This window comes from Zingiber officinale, chromosome 4B, assembly GCF_018446385.1.
Source record: "Zingiber officinale cultivar Zhangliang chromosome 4B, Zo_v1.1, whole genome shotgun sequence".
NCBI classification, from domain to species: Eukaryota; Viridiplantae; Streptophyta; class Magnoliopsida; order Zingiberales; family Zingiberaceae; genus Zingiber; species Zingiber officinale.
In genome coordinates this window covers 117,203,857-117,223,986 of record NC_055993.1, presented here as the reverse complement: position 1 = coordinate 117,223,986, position 20,130 = coordinate 117,203,857, and the positions used below count along the sequence as shown (strand labels likewise).

At 36.7% G+C, this 20,130-nt stretch overlaps 2 protein-coding genes across 4 annotated transcripts; one reads left to right on the top strand and one right to left on the bottom strand.

Moving 5' to 3' along the window:
- The first annotated feature begins 5,529 nt into the window (after positions 1–5,529).
- Positions 5,530–10,199, top strand: LOC121976169 (acyl-CoA-binding domain-containing protein 3-like). Of its 2 annotated transcripts, none has more exons than XM_042528205.1 (5): positions 5,530–6,437; positions 8,418–8,523; positions 8,604–8,698; positions 8,772–8,845; positions 9,896–10,199. In XM_042528205.1, the coding sequence occupies exons 1-4, from the start codon at positions 5,815–5,817 to the stop codon at positions 8,788–8,790; spliced, it is 843 nt and encodes a 280-aa protein (XP_042384139.1). In that variant the 5' UTR covers positions 5,530–5,814; the 3' UTR covers positions 8,791–8,845; positions 9,896–10,199. The 2 variants fall into 2 exon arrangements, with proteins under 2 accessions (XP_042384139.1, XP_042384140.1); XM_042528206.1 differs by having other exon boundaries at positions 5,532–6,437; positions 8,604–8,670.
- Positions 10,200–11,570: 1,371 nt separating this feature from the next.
- Positions 11,571–19,041, bottom strand: LOC121976168. 2 transcript variants are annotated; one of them, XM_042528203.1, is made up of 2 exons: positions 18,773–19,041; positions 11,571–14,981 (listed from the first exon to the last, which is right to left on the bottom strand). In XM_042528203.1, exon 2 carries the CDS (start codon positions 14,869–14,871, stop codon positions 11,911–11,913), a length of 2,961 nt encoding a protein of 986 aa, XP_042384137.1. In that variant the 5' UTR covers positions 14,872–14,981; positions 18,773–19,041; the 3' UTR covers positions 11,571–11,910. The 2 variants fall into 2 exon arrangements, with proteins under 2 accessions (XP_042384137.1, XP_042384138.1); XM_042528204.1 differs by lacking the exon at positions 18,773–19,041 and adding an exon at positions 18,603–18,754.
- Positions 19,042–20,130: the final 1,089 nt, after the last annotated feature.

The window sequence follows — 20,130 nt, the reverse complement described above, 5'->3', positions numbered from 1 at the left end:
CTGGTACATTAGAAACCATCAGGGGCAACTTAGAAAAGTACCCAAAAATTATGTACCCCCTAAATATCTTATTAATCCAGTAGGAAGGAACCTTTATTGGGTTCCAAAATCTGTGCTAAATTAATTTCTTTTAAGTTAAAAGCTTTAAAGAGAGAAAATTAAACATTTTCTTTATGAATGCTTTGTCTAAGGAAGTGGTTGTTGCTCCAATAACCAAGAAGACCTAGTGCATCGCCACGACCTGGAAGCTGAAATATTGAAATAAAATATTTAATTAACTTTCTGAAAAAGCATTAAAAACTAGAATTAAATAATGATTTGAAAGATTATCAAACATTTTTTAAAAATAAAAAAAAAATTCTTTTACTTAGAATTTTTTTTTGAAAATTCTAACTTAAAATTTTTTTTTCATATTAGTTAGAAATTTTTTCCTGGAAAAATTCTAAAAACCTTCATTTGGCTTAGAAATTTTTTTGGGAACATTCAAAAATTTAGTTTACTTAGAATTTTTTTTTTAATTCATTTTTGCTTAGAAAATTTTTCTGAAAATTCAATTTAAACTTAGAAATTTTTTTTGCTACCTTAATAATTTGCTTAATTATCTCTTATTGGTACCCCATTTTTGCTGTAATCAAAGGGGGAGAGATAGATACAAGTTTAGGGGGAGTTAGGAAAATTAAAAATTAAAATATTTTTAACATTTTTTACTAAAGTGTGTTGCAATTTTAGTTATTGCAAATTTATGCTTAAATATGTTAGTTTGGTAATTTCCTTTAAAATTACTATTTATGTCTATTTTAACCCTAACTTGAACTTGGGTTGATACATATCAAAAAGGGGGAGATTGTTAGACCCCGTGGAAGTTTTGATGTGATCAATCAAGTTGGTTAGGTCCTGCTTTGTGTTTGATCCCTGTGTCTGACTGTGCAGGAGCTTAGGAGCACATGAAGTCGAGCGGAAGACGCAGCTAGCGAGAAGGACGGCATGGGAAGGGAGCCGACGGGCTCGGTGCGTCCGAAGGAAGAGAGAGCTGCGGAAGAGTAATCCGGTGGGCGTGCACGGCGTTCAAGGGACGTTAAACCGGGACGGAAGGCTGCTCGAGGAGAAGGCCGAGAATTGGGTTCGGGTGAGCCCTATTCCTGTTGGCCGCTATCACCCAAAAGTTCAGAGCATAGGAAGCCCACGCAAAGGAGCTGAAAAAAGGAGCTGTGCTGGAAAATCCAACTCAAGGCGCCTTCAACAGTTAAAATTGACCGTTTGCGCAGCGGATAAAGTTTTATCCGCTGACCGAGCTGGAGGCGCCTTGAACCTAGTTGGAGGCGCCTTGGACTCTCGGGATAAGATTTCCAGGACCTATATAAAGGCTCCTGGAGCTAGGAATTAAACAACAACTCAAGCAATCAACTGTGTACTCTTTCCTAGCAATAGTTCTAAGCTTCCAAAGTGTAAAAGGTTTCTCCACCTTCAGCAAAGGAGATTTTTCTACTGAGCTTTTTCTACTACCTTGGATTAACAACCTCCTTGGTTATAACCAGGTTAAATCCTGTCTACTACTTAATTTCTATTTCCTTGCTTGTTTTAATTTTACTATTTGCTTTTCTGAGTTGAAATCCGAGGAGGGTATAGTTAATTTTTGTCTACAGCAATTCACCCCCCCTCTTGCCGGCCTCCGCTGCACCTACAAAAAGGTATTAAGGGAAGTTATTCCTAATGAGTACCTAGAGTACTCAAGGAGCACCAATAGATTTTGAGTTCCTAAGAGTGTATTTTCAGCACCCTAGATGGGTTTAGAGAGTATCAACTCTAATTGGAATGATAGTTAACCTAATCTTTGTGAAGTTGATCCTTTGGGACATTTTCAAGGTATTGCTACACCTTGAAAATGAAGGTTTAAATGTTTACTCTTTAGAAGAGTAAAATATGTCAAAATTTGAAGATTTAGATTTAATTAAATTGACACAATTATGATAGAAGTCAAAGAATTACCAAGTTGAGTTTTTGATAAATTTCTTAAAGGGATAAGGACAACTTAGGTTTATTTTTCAAATTTAGCGATTAGTTAGTGATACTTGGATAGATAATCTAGGTATTTTCTTTATGCTAAAATTGCCATGATTTTATGCCCTACGTATGTTGGTACGGGAAGCATCTGACGATTGAACCTGTGTTTTGATTATGTTAAAGGGTCCAAAGTTAAGTTGTTTTGTTATCTAACGAGTTTGAATAAGATTGCAGGAAAGTCCTAAGTGTACTTAGGTAAAAGTCCTAGCTGCAGTTAGGTAGGTAGAAAACCTTAGGGGGTAGTAACCCTAGGTGAGGAAAAGTCCTAGCTACGGTTAGGAAAAGGGAAAACCCAAGGGGGCAGTAACCCTAGGTCCTAGGGGGTGGTAACCCTAGGTGGAAAGTCTTGACGGGTCGAGAGCTTCGGGCAAAATCTTAGGGGGTGGTAACCCTAGGTTGAAATCCTGGTGTCGCGAACTGAGTGGAAGACCAGACGGGTCATAGAGCGGACGTCCAGCATGAAGACCAGAAGCTTCGGACGCTGAGTAAAAGTCCAGTTGGTTTGGAGCATCAACTGACAACAGGTAAACTCTCCTGAGTAGAATAGGTGAGGACGTATTCCCCGAAGAGGGAACAGTAGACGTCTATTCGACCTAGAGTTTTGACGAAATTCAAAGTCAGAACCGGATAGTCAGATATTGTCATAACTTCATATTATATGTATATTATTTTTGCATGGACTAACTTTATTTTGCAGAAAACTAGGAGCTGGAGACAGATGGTCCGGGCGCCCGGAAGGAGTCCGGGCGCCCCGAGCTGGTCCGAGGCCCAGAGTCGGTCCAGGCACGCAGAACCCAAAGGTTATCGCTAAGCTGATGTGGCACGAGCGGAGTAGCCGAGCCACTTATTCCAGGCGCCCGAAACAGCCTATAAAGGCAACTTCGACCAAGAGCTTCGGAACAACACAACGAACGACTTCCGCTTCTTCGAGTTGCCCAGAAAACGCTTTTACGACGTCCAAAAGCTCCGACAACTGTTTCACTGAAGATTTTCTGTTGTCGGTATTCTTTAAATTGCTAATTATTTGTAATCTTTCGATTGATTAGTGATTACTCATCGAAAGCACTCTTACGTACGGGCCTTGGAGTAGGAGTCGACACAGGCTCCGAACTAAGTAACCGATCGAATATAAATAGGTGTTTGTGCGTAAACGGAATGAGAAAAATGAGATTGTCATATATAAGGCACAACTTGTTGCTTAGGGTTTCTTTCAGAGACCATGAATTGATTATGAGGAGATATATTCTCCTGTGGTACATGCAACAACATTTCGATATTTGTTAGTTTGACAATCCATGAAAGATTGGAAATGCGATTAATGGATGTCATTATAGCATATTTCTATGACTCACTTGATAATGACATATACATGAAACTCCTTGAAGGATTCAAACTCCGAGAAACATATGATTCATGTCACCGAGAATTATACTCGATCAGGTTATGTAGATCTCTATATGATTGAAATAATTTGGACGCATGTGGTATAAACGTCTTAGTGAATATCTGTTGAAAAAGGGATATCTAAATGATCTCATATGTTTATGTGTATTTATTAAGAGATCTGGATCCAAATTTGTTATAATCACAGTATATGTCGATGACCTAAACATTATTTGTACTATCGATGAGTAGATTACCTAAAGAAAGAGTTTGACATGAAAGATTTTGGAAAAATAAAACTCTGTCTTAGTTTGCAAATTGAGCACCTTGAAAATGGATTATTTGTCCATCAAACTGCTTATACATCAAAGATGTTACATCCATTGAGTAGTCCAATGGTCGTAAGGGCTATTAATGCAAATAAGGATCCATTTTGACCTCGAATGAATGACGAAAAATTTATTGATCCTGAAGTATCATATCTTAGTGCTATTAGGGCACTAATGTATCTTGCCAGTCGTACAAGACCCGATATAACATTTGCTATAAGTTTATTAGCAAGATATAGTTCTTCTCCAACAAGAAGACACTAGAATGACATTAAACATATATTTTGATATCTTCAAGGTACGATAGATATGAGATTATATTATCCTCGTATGCCTGAAGCGGAATTGATTGGGTATGCTGTTGTTGGTTGTTTATCTGACCCCATAATGGTAGATCTCAAATAGGTTATGTATTCAGATGTGGTGACATAGTCATATTTTGGAGATCTTTGAAACAAACGATTACTGCTATGTCTTCTAATCATTCTGAGATCATAGCAATTTATGAGGCAAATCGAGAATGTGTATAATTGAAATATATAATACATCACATTCGAGAGACATCCAGTTTACTTTTAAATAAAAATGTACCGATGATATTATATAAGGATAATGTTGCATGCATTGCTCAACTAAATGGAGGCTACATTAAAGGTGATCGAACAAAACACATATCATTAAAAATTTTTTATGCATAATCTTCAGAAGAGAAGTGATATCAATGTTCAACAAATTCGATCATCAGATAATTTGGCCGATTTATTTATAAAAGCTTTGTCTACTTCAACATTTGAAAGAATGGTATATAACATTAGAATGCAAAATTTGAAAGATATAAGGAAATGTGATAAAGAGGGAGAGTAATTATATTGTACTCTTTTTTCTTTTATCATGATTTGTTTTAAGGCTTTTAATGAGACAATATCATAAATAACATCTAAGGGAAAGTGTTAAGAATATAAGTGATTATAACTGAAAATATATCCTTTCATTTTACCTCGATTAATAATCGAGACTTATAATTTTCATTTCTCCTTTAATATTCAGACCTATCACTTTATCTTCTCTTCGTTAATTTATTATTTACATTCTTAGTCTTATAAATAGGGCATATAGAGAATTATTGATTTGAAAATCAAATAAATATCTCCCCTTATTTTCTCATGTATGTTTATTTATTACGTTCTTAGTTTTATAATATCTTTTTAATTTTCTAAATATAAGAATCGAGTTTTAATTTGTCACTTACTAGCAAAATTTCGAGTGAGGATCCTTTCGTCTGTAAAATGCGAATAAAAAATGAGTCACTTTCTATCATTGATCGAGATTGAGGACCCTATTCATCACTCTCCATTAATATGATGGAAAATGACCTATCTTTTAATTCACGTTTTACGGATCAGAGATATGAGCTGCAAAATTTGTTGCATGGACCGAATCGGTCGCACTCGTGATTAATCGGCGACTAAAAACAACGTGGATCACGAACGCGCGCCACATTTACCACCGAAAGATGACAACATTTGGTGGCACTCTTGCTGCAAAGGTTGGAACCGTCAACCCAGCGGTCCCCTCATCCCGGTCCCATAAATATGAGAGGGAGTAAATCACGGTGAATACGGGCCCGGCTATGACATAGTGATCTCAGGTGTTTAACACGGACAGATATTGATGTTATCGCATTTGCTGTCGCATACCTTCGACCTCTCGACTCATGCTGCAAGAATCCATGTCATAATCGGTTAATCCCGCCCGTGGGGGCATTTGGCGGCACTCTTGGGCCCACCTGGAAGAGAGAGAGAGTGTGCGCCGAAGCGGACCGTTTGTGGAAGGCGGCGGCTCCGCCGAACACGTCAGTTAGCCGGTTGGGCTTCGCCTCTCGCTCTCTCTGTCTATCGCCCTCGCCCTTTTCCACTTTTTCTCGCTTTATTTCTTTCTCCTCTTCTCCTCGCCGGGGATCGGAAGCGGATCGCCGGATCGGAGTTGGTACTCGGGTGGTAGAAGCGGAGCGGAGAGAAGCAGATAAGAGGATCGGAGGAGGATGGACTTCTACCAGGAGCTTCTACTCACCGGCCTCATCTCCGTCCTCATCGCCTTCCTCATCCGCAAGATCGCCTCCGTCGCCGCAGACGACGGCGACGGCGACTCCGCCCTCGCCTCCTCCGCCGGTCCTTCTGCACACGGAGCCAGTGCGCATCCGATTGCGGGGGAGGAAATAGCGCGCAACTCGCCTCCTGCCCCGCCCTTCGATGTCGAGCCACAACGGCTTGATCTGGAGAAAGAGGAGATCGCGGAGGAGGTCCCCCAAAAGGGGGATTTCATCGAGCAGAAAGAAGGGTTTGCCCGGGATGAGGAAGCTGAAGAGGACGTTGTGGAATTGGGTGGAGCAAATGCTGTAGAAAACGAAGATGTGATCGCAGTGGAAGAGAAAGACGGCCTTCTGTTGGATGGGGAGGACGATTGGGAAGGGATTGAGCGGAGTGAGCTGGAGAAATTGTTCGGGGTCGCAGCGGAATTCGTTTCTAGTGAGAAAGGTGGAGATGCTGTGTCGAAACTGAGCGATGAAGCACAACTTCTGTTGTATGGGCTGCACAAGGTTGCCACTGAGGGGCCTTGCTATGAGCCAAAACCCATGACCTTGATGGTTTCTGCTCGATCCAAATGGTCAGTATGTGGTAGCCTCTTCTTCTTTTACTTTCTTTCTTTGTCTTTTTTCTTAGTTTGGATTATTATACTTATCTTAAGGTATCAAATCATTTAAGTATGACTGGTCCAGGGTTTGAAATCTCAAGTCATACTGTATTTTGATCTTTGACTAGAAAGATATTATTTGTAGATGGTAAATTGAAGGTGGAAGTAGGAAAGAGATTAAAAAGGGAAAAAAAAATAAGACAACTATATATAGCTAAGTTCATTATTTGCTTTTCATATTGAATTTTATAATTTTGACAGTATTTTGTATTGAGACAAACTCAATTTTTGTATATATACTAAGGGGTGTTAAGTGGTGACATAAAATGATGCTCGTTGTCGACACGATTGAGATAATGACAGAGGAGTGTCTCAATGCCAAATAGTAATTGTATTTTGTCAATGTCGTTGGAATTGTATGGTGTTGGTGGTAAATTGAAGGTGGAAATAGGAAGGAGATGAAGAAGGAAAAAAAAGACAACTATATATATAGATATATATATATATATATCAAAGTTCATTATTTGCTTTTCATCTGGTATTCAATATTAGCATGCTAAGGGGTGTTGAGTGTTGACATAAAATGATACTCATCATTGGCACGATTGAGACAATGACACATGAGTGACTTGGTGCCAAATAGTATAGAATTTTGATAATTTATCGGAATGGTATGTTTTGACCATTTCATCCGGTATGGTATGAGATTTCAAATCATGGGTGCATTGGATTAGTCTTATTTTAGTAACATTTGAGTAAGAATAGATATGATTATCACTAAATTTAAAAACCCTATCATGTTAAGTAGACGATTTCATGAATGTCAAATGGATCATTCAACTATGAAACAATGAGGGTCATTATATCAGCCAAAAAAGTGTTTTCTTTTACATCGTTCAATCGTGTTGTCTAAGTGATGGCTTTCTATTGCTCCTTTGTCTTCTTCCTCAATGTTTACATTTTTGCTTGAATTTGAGTCTAGAAGGTTACTAGACACTATACTAGTTGAGAAAATAGCAGAAATTACATATACGGAGATATGTTGTTTTTAAAAAATAAAGTCTATTGGATGGAAGTACCAGCCAAAGTGGGCTTTGCTTTCTCTGATTGATGATGACTTTGATTATGTACCTCTTTTACTTACTTTGGTACCAATTTAATGATGGTATAACATAGGTTGGTCAGAAGTATGAAGAAGCTATTATGAAAAGAAACATACCCAAGTTATCAATTCATAGGCATATGCTTTCTTTGAGTAATTTTGATGATTGTGATCATCATGTGTCTCCTCTACATACTTTGGTGCCAATTTAATGATGGTATGACATAGGTGTGTCAGAAGTATGAAGAGGCAATTGAGGAAAGAAAACATACTCCAGTTCTCTCAGTAATGTCAGTTCCGATGCACCTCTATTGCATACTTTGGTACCAATTTATCATGGGTTTATATCTGGAGAAGCTAGCGAGAAACAGAACATGACCTAGTTATGGTTCATAGGGTCATGCTTTCTGTCCGTAATATTCTTGATTTACTGGTTACTTGTCCATTTTTAAACTGCTTTATATTGTACGTTGACACCGAAAAGCTTGGATACGAATATTAATGCAAGGAAAGAGAATGAATTATGGGGCTTCCATGAGGAAATCGTCTTGCATAGATTTGTGAATTAGGCTGCAGGATTTGGTTCTTCCAATTTGTGACAAGCCACATAAGAAAATTACCAACCTACTTCAACTTCCCCTCCCTTTGGCATGTATTTATCTTCTCATTCGGAGAATTGTGAATTTCAGCTTTCCTTAACTTCAGAAAACTGTTACATCATGCTTTCCTCTTCGTCCACTACGGGATGGTTCAACATTGTAGCTTTGGTTACATATTCTTGTTTCTAAACTGACAGAGTGTAAAAATGAAATATGCATCTAATGGGGACCTTGGTTCTTCTACATTCCTAGGTATGCTTGGCAAAGGCTTGGGAACATGAATCCAGAGGCTGCAATGGAAGAATATATTGGTCTTCTCAATAACAGTATTCCGGGATGGATGGTACAAGAACCTGTAGTAAGTTAAAACGATACAGATGTTTCTTGTAATCGACACCTAACATGAACTAATGCACTCTCGTTATGAATATCTGCTAGGAACAAGCCAAAGGAAATGGTGGCAAAGACCCGCAAGCAGTAGAAATCACTCAAATAGACCAACAAGGTAGAAATCACTCAAATAGACCAACAAGGTGGAAATTTCTAGGTACTTGGTTACAGATTAGAAATTTAAGGGATTGGTGGAGATTGACCTCTGGTTCGCAGGTTAGTGGGAGATTCTTGACCAGTGTAAGAGACAACTGATTCTGTAGCTGCTGGTCCCAAACTTTTCAAAGAAGGTACATTCTTTAAATTATGAATATTTAGATATAGACATGCTTATAGATATTCCTTCCATCTCAAATTAACAAATGAACATGTTATGTATGTCATGCAACACTTGTCTAGGGTGAGAAAGGAAGGTGCTATAGAGAATCTATTCTCTGTTATTGGAAGCTTTCTATAGTATGCACCTCCCCCTGGACCAATCTGACTAAATAGTATTGCTCAGTATAAATTAGGCTTGCTGATTTTTTCCTTGTAGTAAACCATGTAAAAAACATGTTATGTCAAAATAATCATATTCTTATGTGATTTAGTTGATCTTTACACCTTCTCAGAAAGTTGATTTCTTAATCCTTGATAGAAAAAATTGTAGTTAAGGAGAATCATTATACTCATGTCTATCAAACTATGATGTAATACTCAATGATTAATGGGACTAAATCTATACTCATACGACTATTAACTCTAATCCTCTTGGTTGAACTGCTTCACAAATATTGATTTGCATTAAGACACTCTCTCCTAAAATTCATAAAATCACCTTGGGTCTTACGACACACTGCTTCATAATTTTTTTTTTTAAATAGATGATAATATAGTAGGAGATCGAGCCCAATGGCATAGGATGATCCATATAACCAATTGCACTTGGTAGGATAAAATCTTTGATTGTTATTGTTGTATTGATTTTCTGATGTAATACTCAATGATTAATGGGACTAAATCTATACTCATACGACTATTAACTCTAATCCTCTTGGTTGAACTGCATCACAAATATTGATTTGCATTAAGACACTCTCTCCTAAAATTCATAAAATCACCTTGGGTCTTACGACACATTGCTTCATATTTTTTTTAAAAAAATAGATGATAATATAATAAGAGATCAAACCCAATGGCATAGGATGATCCATATACCCAATTGCACTTGGTAGGATAAAATCTTTGATTGTTATTGTTGTATTGATTCTGAAAGCAAAATAAAATTTCCCCTAAAATGAAATTTCTTGCATTGAATTTTTTTTGGCCTAATTGAAGATTACAATATATATTTGTTACAGGACTGACAAAGGCGTTCCTTTTCAACCTGCTCTCGCCAACAAGAGAGGCATTCTGAAGTCACTTCTGGTAGATCATTTGGAGTTTGGATGTCTCTACTACATGTGTGTTTGTGTTCTAATCCTGCAGTGTTTCAGTTCCCATTATTTATGATGGAGAAGTCTAATCTCATGTTGGTGCTTTGTGGTAGGAAAAGCAATGTTCATGCCATTTGTGTCTAATTTCTCTCAGATTTAAAATGGAATAGAGTGTAAATATTTGTCAAGTTTGTTTCCTGTATTAATTTGCTTCGTGAGTTTATCGTTATCTCAAGATCATGTTTAAAATTGCACTTGCCTATTATAAAGAGTTTATACCCTGTTTATTCTAAGGTGCAAATGAGAGAAAGGATGAATTGCACAATCAATATACTTTTCTTTGTTTACCTATTAAACTTATTTAAAAAAATAATAGATTTTATCGCATTTTCTTGTTCAACTAGGGTGGAATGAACTTTCTACCGGAATGATGAATTCTAAATTCACGATGTGGCCATGAATTTGAGGTCGCAATGATGCATTGTAGGAGTGTCTCAATAATTGAAAGAGTATGTCGAGAGTGTAGATGAGATAAAGTCCATGTTACTATACTGAGCTCTATCAATTTGAGCGTTTGAATTGACTGACTAGACCCAATTATTGGATCAGTACCAACTCAACTGACAATCTATAGCAGCAGTGGTAGCGACTGCAAACTCGCAGCAATGCTGCAAGAGAGGCCGTCAGTTTTGCGGCATTGCCACGAACTCGCACAACCTCGCATAAACTGTAGTTGAGTTCACATTTCTTTCCTTCCACTTTCATTTCATGTTTTAGCCTTCTTTCTTCTCTCTTTCCAAACACCTTTTGCGTTCAACTCCCTTGGAATATATTTTGTTCACTGTTGATTCCTTTCTCGAAAGTTTTGAAATTCATATAATTTTTGTTCTTCATTATCATCACTTGGCTGGGATATGTTAATCTTACGGCAATACAAAAGGTTGAAGATTCCGTGTAAATTTAATAAATTTTAGAGGTTGAAACACCAAAAGGCTAAACAAAATTAGAAAGCAAAAAATTCTCATGAGAACAATGTAAAATATAATTATTTTAGAAAAAATAAATATACCATTCGATTCTGTGAAAGAGAAATATTATAAGTTACAAAGTATCATTAATGTAATATAATGGTTCTTTACCCGTAAACAAATTAAAATATTCTAATCGAAACTCCATGAACGCATCAAATTTAATTTTCAGGTCAAAGTTCCTTGGTTTAGGTCTTAAATAAAAACACCTTCAAAGAGCTCTAGCTACACTAAATCTGTTATATTCTTATCCTACTAAGAGAATATTACGACTTGAACTGATGACTATAGTATAGAATCATAGGGTAACAAATGCTACACTAAATCTGTTATATTCTTATCAATTGCTACCTTAGTATTAAAAATAAAAATAAATTCTAAAAATATAATCTGTTGAGTTAGAATGAAACGTCCTTTTAATAATAAATAATAAAAAAAAATCCTTTCAACAATTTCAATAAAAAAACAACCTTTTTAAATTTTTTTCCCAACATTAATTATCGTCAAGATAAAATAAAAGAAAAAAAAAGTAATACATGATAGAACTTGATAGAATTCACTGCACATAACAGTTCAAGCCAATAAGGAATTCTCTATCCTGCACAAATTTGGCATTAAGAAACGACTTTATGAAGAAAGAGACTTCCAACCAAGGAATGAATGATCAAAAGCCTCATGGCTCTTGCCATGCACCTGGAACTACAACTGCTAATCAATGACAATGGAGGCAGCATTCGTTATAAACAAACCAAAACCTACAGATAAATCAATTTTGCATTACCGCTATATCTATAAACCTTATTTGTTTCATCATCTTGTCATCGCCACATCATCTATCTATCTAGTTGGCCCTAGTATTCGAGGGCCGGAAAGGGTAAGCGACTAACTATTTAAGCTGGTTTATCGAAACAATCATGGTCGCGATGACATCCACTTGTAGCCATTCAAAGGAGGCGGCGGCTCCCAACCTGAATCTGGTTCTTTTCGCTTTAATGGAATTGTAGAACTAGAAGGCTGGGTAGGGTCTTCCATCCAACCTCTATGCCCTTGCATAAACAAAGGATGATGACCGAGAGCAGGATGGTGACCGAGGCTCTCGCTTTCTCTGATCACACTCTCTGGTGGTGTCATCCCATTATTTAGGTCAAAACCAGGGTGTGCGCCACCAAAACCAGCTGTATAGTGCATATTAGCTGCACCAAAGTGAAAAGGCCTAGGAGTAGACATGCCGAGACCCGAGTTGGTAACTTGCGGTATATGCGCCATCATTCCTCTGGTCTCGGCCAAGTAGGAAAAGTTTCCAGGTGAATAATATGTTGTAGGAACCGCCATGGCAGGCCCGGTTGGAAGGCCGCCAAACCCATAAGCTGGGGTTGATGCGCCGGGATAAGGAAGCAATGGCCTGGTAAACATAGCAGGCTCCATTTGCATCATCCCATTTGGTACGACAAATTGCTGTGCTTTGTTAGTGTTGTCTTTCCTTGTGAGTGATATTTCTGCTCCCATGATTTTGATGGCAGGTTCATGTGCTGCTTTCCATCCAAGCGATTCAGTAGTCTTCATTGTTGATTGGATGACGCTGTGAGAACCAGCATCTGCCGATGATGGGTTGTCATTCAGGTCAAAATCTCGAAAAGAAGAATGCCTATAAGATGAAGAAGAAGCTGAAGATAGGCTCCGTTCCCCATTTTGAAAATTCAATTTCAACGATGGGAATAAAAGTGCAGAGGTGTCCTCATCCCCAAGGCGATTAAGATCCAAATTCAACAACTCAGTTTTTGAACCGACTTCGACACATGAATCTCCGGATGGAAGACTAGAGGAAGCAGGCAACTCTTTCACCAAAGTGGGGTCGTCACCAGCAACCTCATCGTCACTCTCAGCTACATTCAGATCAATTCCAACAAAAATTGACTTCTGCTTGGGACCAGAGGAGGCCCGTTTGCCATCTGGAATTCTTCTAGGAGATGCTGGTCGAAAAGCACTGGTAGCAGCAGACCCCTTCCACCCCATCTCACCTCCAAAATGGAGAGAAGGCATTTCTGGAGCACCTTTCGAAGAAGCCACAACAGCTACAGGAGCAGATACATTGATAGGCAATTTTGGACTGTTCTTCATTGAACACTCAGGTTCATCGCTGCAAATATTTGCATTCAGATCAAAGGTGTATCGATCCAAAATGACCTTGCCAAATGATTCTTGCGTGGGAATTTTTGGCCCAGGCGAGACTATATCTTGATCAGTGTTTTCTCGTCCAGAACTAATGTTCTGTGTGATCTCTGATCCCTTCTCAGGTGACGATGACCTAGTATGCTCATTTACAATAGAAGAACTGTTTCTATCGACTTGTTCAGCCATTTGTTCATCCTGCTGTGCATCAGAAACAGGGCTATGAGAACCAGATGCTTCTCTGGAATTGACATCGGGTGAGCTACAAGAGACCTCTCTATAATCAACTACCTCTCTTTCCACTGCTATAGCCACTTGCCTTGCGACCTCCAATGCATCATCCAAGCCCTCAAGACCTGGTCCAGACCTTTGACTGATCTCTTCATTGGCCTTTGTTCCCACAGCTTTTAAGAAATCAGAGGATACTGAAAAATGATTTTTGCGACTCTTAAAATTGAGCTCGCGTTCAAGATCCATAATGACACTACTGACAGCATCCTCCTGAGTAGATAACTGAGGATTGTTAATATCGTTAGGGATGCTAGCATTGACAGAATGATCTTGAAGACTAGTAGTGAGATCTGCAGCTGGCATGGACTCCTCGACTTTTATCAAATGCCTGTCCGGCCCATAGTCAGCAATCCAATTCACTTGCTGATGTTCCATTACCTTTGATGCAGAAGAATCACTGTTGAAAGAATCTAATTTGGATGAGACAGTAGGTTCTGCAGATGCTAAAGAATGATAACCAGTTTCTTTTTGAGTGGAATTACTTGGTTTGACTTCTGTAATATTCATATTGATCTCTTTTACACTGTCAGCGACATCCTTAGAGCCTATCGCATCACACTGATCATCTGCATCTTCTTTCTGACAAAACTGCGAACAAGTTTCAGTGGTGCATTTTTCTTCTGTTTTGCAAACAGATAAATTCTCCTGACATGAGTTTGAAACAAGTGGTACTCGGGATGAACTTATTTCTGCTAAAACTGCATTTGAATCAATTAGATTCAACGATGCAGAAAAAATTTGATTGCATGTTGGAACTCTCTCCTTATTTGGGGAATCAAGGGAGCAGCCTATGACATTAGATACCTGTACTTTACTTTTTGCAGATTCTACTTCACATTTGTCTTCACCAACTTGCATGGAGCAAAGAGGGATGCTGACAGATGGATTTCCAGAATGCAAGCCATTTTCATTCATCTGCAATTCCTCAGCTGGTTCAGATCCATCAAAATGAATATCACCATTCTTTGCAAGAGTCAATCTATCGTGCAATAGCTTAGCCTTATCTTTAATTTTACTGCTTCTATAATCCATGAGAAGTTCAATAGTTGCTCCAAATCCAGATGCATTTGTTTTTTCAGGATTCACAAGAAGCTTCTCACATGATGTCAATAATGAAAGGATCAGTTCCTCCACAACAATTCCGTTGTCATCAGTATAATTGTCTAGCGCTTCTTGAAGCCATTTTTTCAGATAAGAAAGACCATTTAGCTCGACAAATTGATTAAGACATTCCTTGTGGTCGGTAGCTGCTAAAACACTAGCAACTGTAGACCATTGCCTAGCTGCATCGACCAAGTTACTTGTAGAAGAATCATTTAGTTTCTGAATCATGGATATCAACTCTTCAACCCTACCAAGGCTCGAGAGTCCATCTCTCATCTCCGTTAGAGTAAAGAAGTCCTCAAGCATCATTATAAATCACTAGATAAATGAGCAAGATTCAAATTCCTTAGACCATGTTGTCTCCAGGTTCACATCGCCATCGGTACCAATATGAGAATGTAATTTGAATTCTCAAATACCTAATGAAAATATTGTTTTATAGAAGAATAAAGAAATTAGTAAATAGCACAACCAAAAAAATCAACAAATACAATTCATTTTCAAATTCACTGGCAACTGCTTTTGTAACTTTGTTATCAAAGAACTCGATAATGAACATTAAAATAAAGTGGTAAATACTGAACCATTCTCATGATCTTGTTAGTTTTTGCTGCATGAAACAGAATACAAACACTTTCAGGATTTGAAAACAATCTTATACTTATTAGACCTGTACAAGCCTATTATGCCAAGCTCCTAGCTATGACAGTACATGGGTCAACTGATAGAATTATAAACTCAGAGCACATCGATAAACTCAAATAGTAACTGAATATTCATTTGCAAAATATGATAACAACCACAAATACTGACATATACTACAGTCGAAGGGTCAAAGATCTTAAACACTAAAACAATTACCAGGAAAAATAGCAATCATTATATTCTGTCGAGTAAATAAATGTACTGAAAATAAGAAATATTAAATTGTGTTGAATGTCTATGCGGGGGAGTAATTTGGTTCATCCTCAAAATCTGAACCATATCAAACCAAAATATTAGGTTTCACTATTTTTACACTAACCTAAAAAACCCAAATTATTTTACTGGAATTAATTGATCGAATAGATAGCTAATATTACAATAATATTCCATCTCCTAAAACTTATCACTGTCTATGAGATTTCCCTAATGGATATTACTATTTAAGCCTGCTCAAATTCACATTAAGGATTAAATGCAAGCTTTTGCTCCTAGCTTGGCATCCTACCCTTACCATAACTATATCTTATCTTGCAAACTCGAAATTGTTCTGCAACTATTCGTCTTCGCACCTTTTACAAGTCAATGCTAGATGAATGTGAATCAAGTCAATATGAAGTATAAATAATTCTTGCTAATTTTTGATGGAATAAGATAACGATACGAGGGGCTTTGGTTCATGTAGTCACTATAGAAAATGAGTAATATTTCTTATTAATTTGGTTTTAACCAAACCAAACCAACTTAACAATTTTGAATTAGTTTTAGTTCAATTGACCTTTTTTATAAGGTTTAGTTCTGTTCCAACAAGATAAAGGCAAATTCTCAATTTCCTATACGAAGCGCAACTCTAACACCAATGTCAACAACAAAAGTAGCTTCAGTGCAAGATAAGATAGAATAACCTAGATAACCACAAAAACTCTTAAAAGAGTATAACCCAGCCATCTTGATATCTACACTTGAAGCTCAAACCCAACACAAAGAATTAGAATAATTCGGATGCATGATCATCAACTAGCATCAAAAGTGTATTCTGAAAATCCTAGTAATAATGCATCTTAATCATCAGCATGAAAGCATTAACAATACTATGAATATTGTGGCTTACCAATCATCATCAAGTGCAATGACACTACCACTCAGGAATATACAGCTGCTATGAATAACTATAACAAATAACACTACAATTAATGCAACCATACTCCAACAATTGCACTAACAATAAACTAATGCAATAGTGTCAACACTCCACATACACGACGGTTGCCTCACAATATAATATCTCAATCTAGAAAGATATTATGTGGGCACTTATGACTCCCATCTCCAAACTAAATAAATGCATACATAAAATGTAATCATCAGCCTTAAATACAAACAAATTCATCATGCATTGACCACTAGTATTAGCATGAATGACAACATAACCATATTCATCATGCAACATGCAAATGAAGTATGTAGGCACATTATATGAATTCGTAAAATGATCAAAATGATATGCAACTAGTAACAATGTGACACCTCAATAGCATGTATTAGAACAACCAAAAGTCATAAAAGAACACAATAGAATTAAACATTGAGGAAACAACCATATATTTGCATTTTATGCAAATGATGTAGATAAATTATATGAATTAATAAAATGATCAAAATCAATTAGAACAAATTCATATTAACCAACATTGCTTCAATTTGGCTCAAACTTAACCTAAATTGGTTCGGTTCAAGCTAAGTCAGAGTCCAACTCATGTCCAAATCAAAGCCTAATCAATTTGATCCTAGTCCGTCCATTAGACGATTCAAATACATCCTTATTTTAACTCAATTAGATTTAATTTGAATTTTGAGCAATCATTACTAAGTTCAATTTAATAAATCAATAGCCACAGTAATTAGATTAATTAAACACTAAGCATTAGACATAAGACAACATCTAGTTGGTTCCAGAAAAGAAAAAGATATTTACACATATACCTACAAAATTCTAACAAGTGTTTTAGCAGATTATTCTTCTTGCATATCGACTACCAACTTAAGCCATTAAAACTCATTGAAAGGTTAAATCTGATAGCCTCAACAACAGTATATGATGCTAGTCCAAAGGACATGTCAGTTGATTTTTTAAAAAACAAATAATTACCTTGCATACAGATAGAATATGTTTAATTTTTTCAACCATTGGGGTCATGATTGCAAAGACCCAACCCAACTACAACACCAAGATGCAAATTAAAGCAAACTTATCAATGCAAGTCCTTATTAACTCAGATATCATGAGACAACAGTATGAAAACTCAATCAACTATAACCTATATAGGGCGAGTTGGCTCAAAATTGGCCAAGTCTAATTCGAATTTGGTCAATTTATCGCACGTCTTCATTAACTCTAGAAGATAAGGAAGAATAAATGGTCAAAATCCCCTGAACGACTGGTTGGAATGAAATTAAAATCCCCTGATCAACCAAGCTGGAAAGGAATTAGCTGAGTATGATTTGATTTTGATCAATTTCTTGAATTTCCTTGGCCATAGAATAAGAATCGATAGTAGAATTCTTTTTAAGAAAAAACTATCATGGGGCAACCATGGAAAATTAGAGGATTTTGGGTGTACACGAGTGAGACAAGTGCTGAGGGTGAGGACAGGGAATCAAGGGTTGATGAAAACTAGATATCTAGCAGTGAAATATTTGTTGCTTATGCAGCTTTCACAGGGTCAGAGACCTCCTATTGTGTTTGATCATTTAGGGGTGAGGATGTGGTAAGATGCAGAAATGCTACAATAGTTTCAACAAATCCACGAGATCATAACACACATCTTAAGCAAATGGGAGAAATTCACAAGTACCAAGGATATCATCCCAATTCCTATGCATCCTTCTACCGATCAGTAATCTTTACATCAAAAAAAAGTAAGACCGCAAAAAGAGGCTAATGGGCCTATAATATAATATAACAAAAGTAACTAAATTGCACGGAACAAATTTCGATCAGATGAAGATTTCCTGCTAATAAATAAACTCACACGAGCCTAGTGATCTTACCATATTATCCAACCATTAGCAATCACAAAAACATCAATAAGAACTAAGTTAAACCGGTTCAAATATCTAATTTTAACAACTAAAAAGCAACAATTTTTCTAAATAAACAAGACACGAGATTAACATCAACTTACCTTGCGACGAGAAAAAAAAATACAAAAGGAAGGAACGCGTCGCACAAATTAGGAAGTAACAAAAGGATGAAAATAAATCCCGACAAACTCGATTTGAAAACAGAAATAAGAGATCTAAAAAAACGCAACCAGTGAAATAAGCCAGCCTCTCACCATTTCCCTTGGAATCGCCCAAAGAAACCCCGAATCGCCAAAACCAGATTAAAATGAAATCATCGGGGCAGAAAAGAGGCAAACCGGATCAAAACGAGGTTGAAGACGAAAATCGGAGGGCGTCACATCAAAAATTGACAAAACGGGGGGAAGGGCGTCCAGGCGATTACCTCGTCCAAGGTGCTGACGAGGACGAAACCCTAGAGTCCAATCTGGACAAGGAAGAAGAGGAAGGCAGCAAGGAACTTCGTCTCCTTCCGCCTCTCTCTCTCTCTCTCTCTCTCTCTTCTCCTATCGAGCCTCCTCCTCTCCCTTCCCTTCCCTGCTCTCTCCTCTCGTCTACGAACCCTAATTTTCTACGGCGCCTGCTGTGCGGTGGCTGGCTCCGAGCGAAGTCTCTTTCTCTCTCTTTTCTCTCTCTATCTTGTCCAATTTCATGTAATATGATTATTAAATTATTAATGATAATTATATTTTTTTTCCGAACCGTACGATTAGGCGTGTCTGGCCGGTTTGACAGTACGGATGGGCTGAGGTCAGCCCAATGAGCCCATCTTGATAAGAGCAACTCGGGTTTTTGACTTTTTCTCGTGGCTTTTATTTTTGATACCACAAAATAAAATGAGAAAAAAAAACTGAAATAAATCTCAGTTGGAAATGCCCTAAACTAACACACATTTATTTTCAAAATTTAAAATTAAATTACACTTTAAATAAAATATTTTTTGTAATTTTAGAATCTGTTAATGATAAGACAAACATAAAATGATCCAATAGATTTTTAGCAAAATATATTTAAAAATATTGTAATGTTAGAGATTATTGAATTTATTATTAGTTTTCATGTGTCTTACGATTTTATAGAATAAGAACTCATTATTTTTTTAAAAGATCTTTACCTACTATATTATTTCTTTTATAATTTAGATGTGCGAACTTCATCCAATTTAGACGTAGACAATTTTTTCTCTAAGTCATTATTAGATAAATTTAAAATATAATTTATGTATACTCAAACAAGGACAGAGAAAAGAGTTAGTCTACATGGATTTAATGCAATTATTTAGGGTTTTCAAATCTCACAATTAGTCAGGGTCCCTTTTTTTATATGTAATTTTTATCATTAATCAATCCGTCCTAAATCCCTAAATTAAATTTCACTAAAGCTAGATTATAATTCTTAACTCCATCGCTACTAAAAATAAATTTTCAGAATAGTCATCTCAATTTCTTTTTTTATTCTTTTACTACTTTACGCATAACACATGCGGAGGCACCTAAACTATTTTTAGTTAAGTAGCAATTGAATGCATTTTTAGTTTATTAATGATAGCTAGATATTTTTTGTGTAAAAGTGTGATTATCTCAATAGATTCAAAATAAAAAAAGAAAAGAAAAATGTTTCCAAACTCAAAAAATTATCCAAGGTGAGATGGTATATATTTAATACGAATCTAAGATTTATAGCAATATTAGACACGAACCTGAATATTTTTAAGATCATTGGGTATCCGTATCTTTTAGGCTA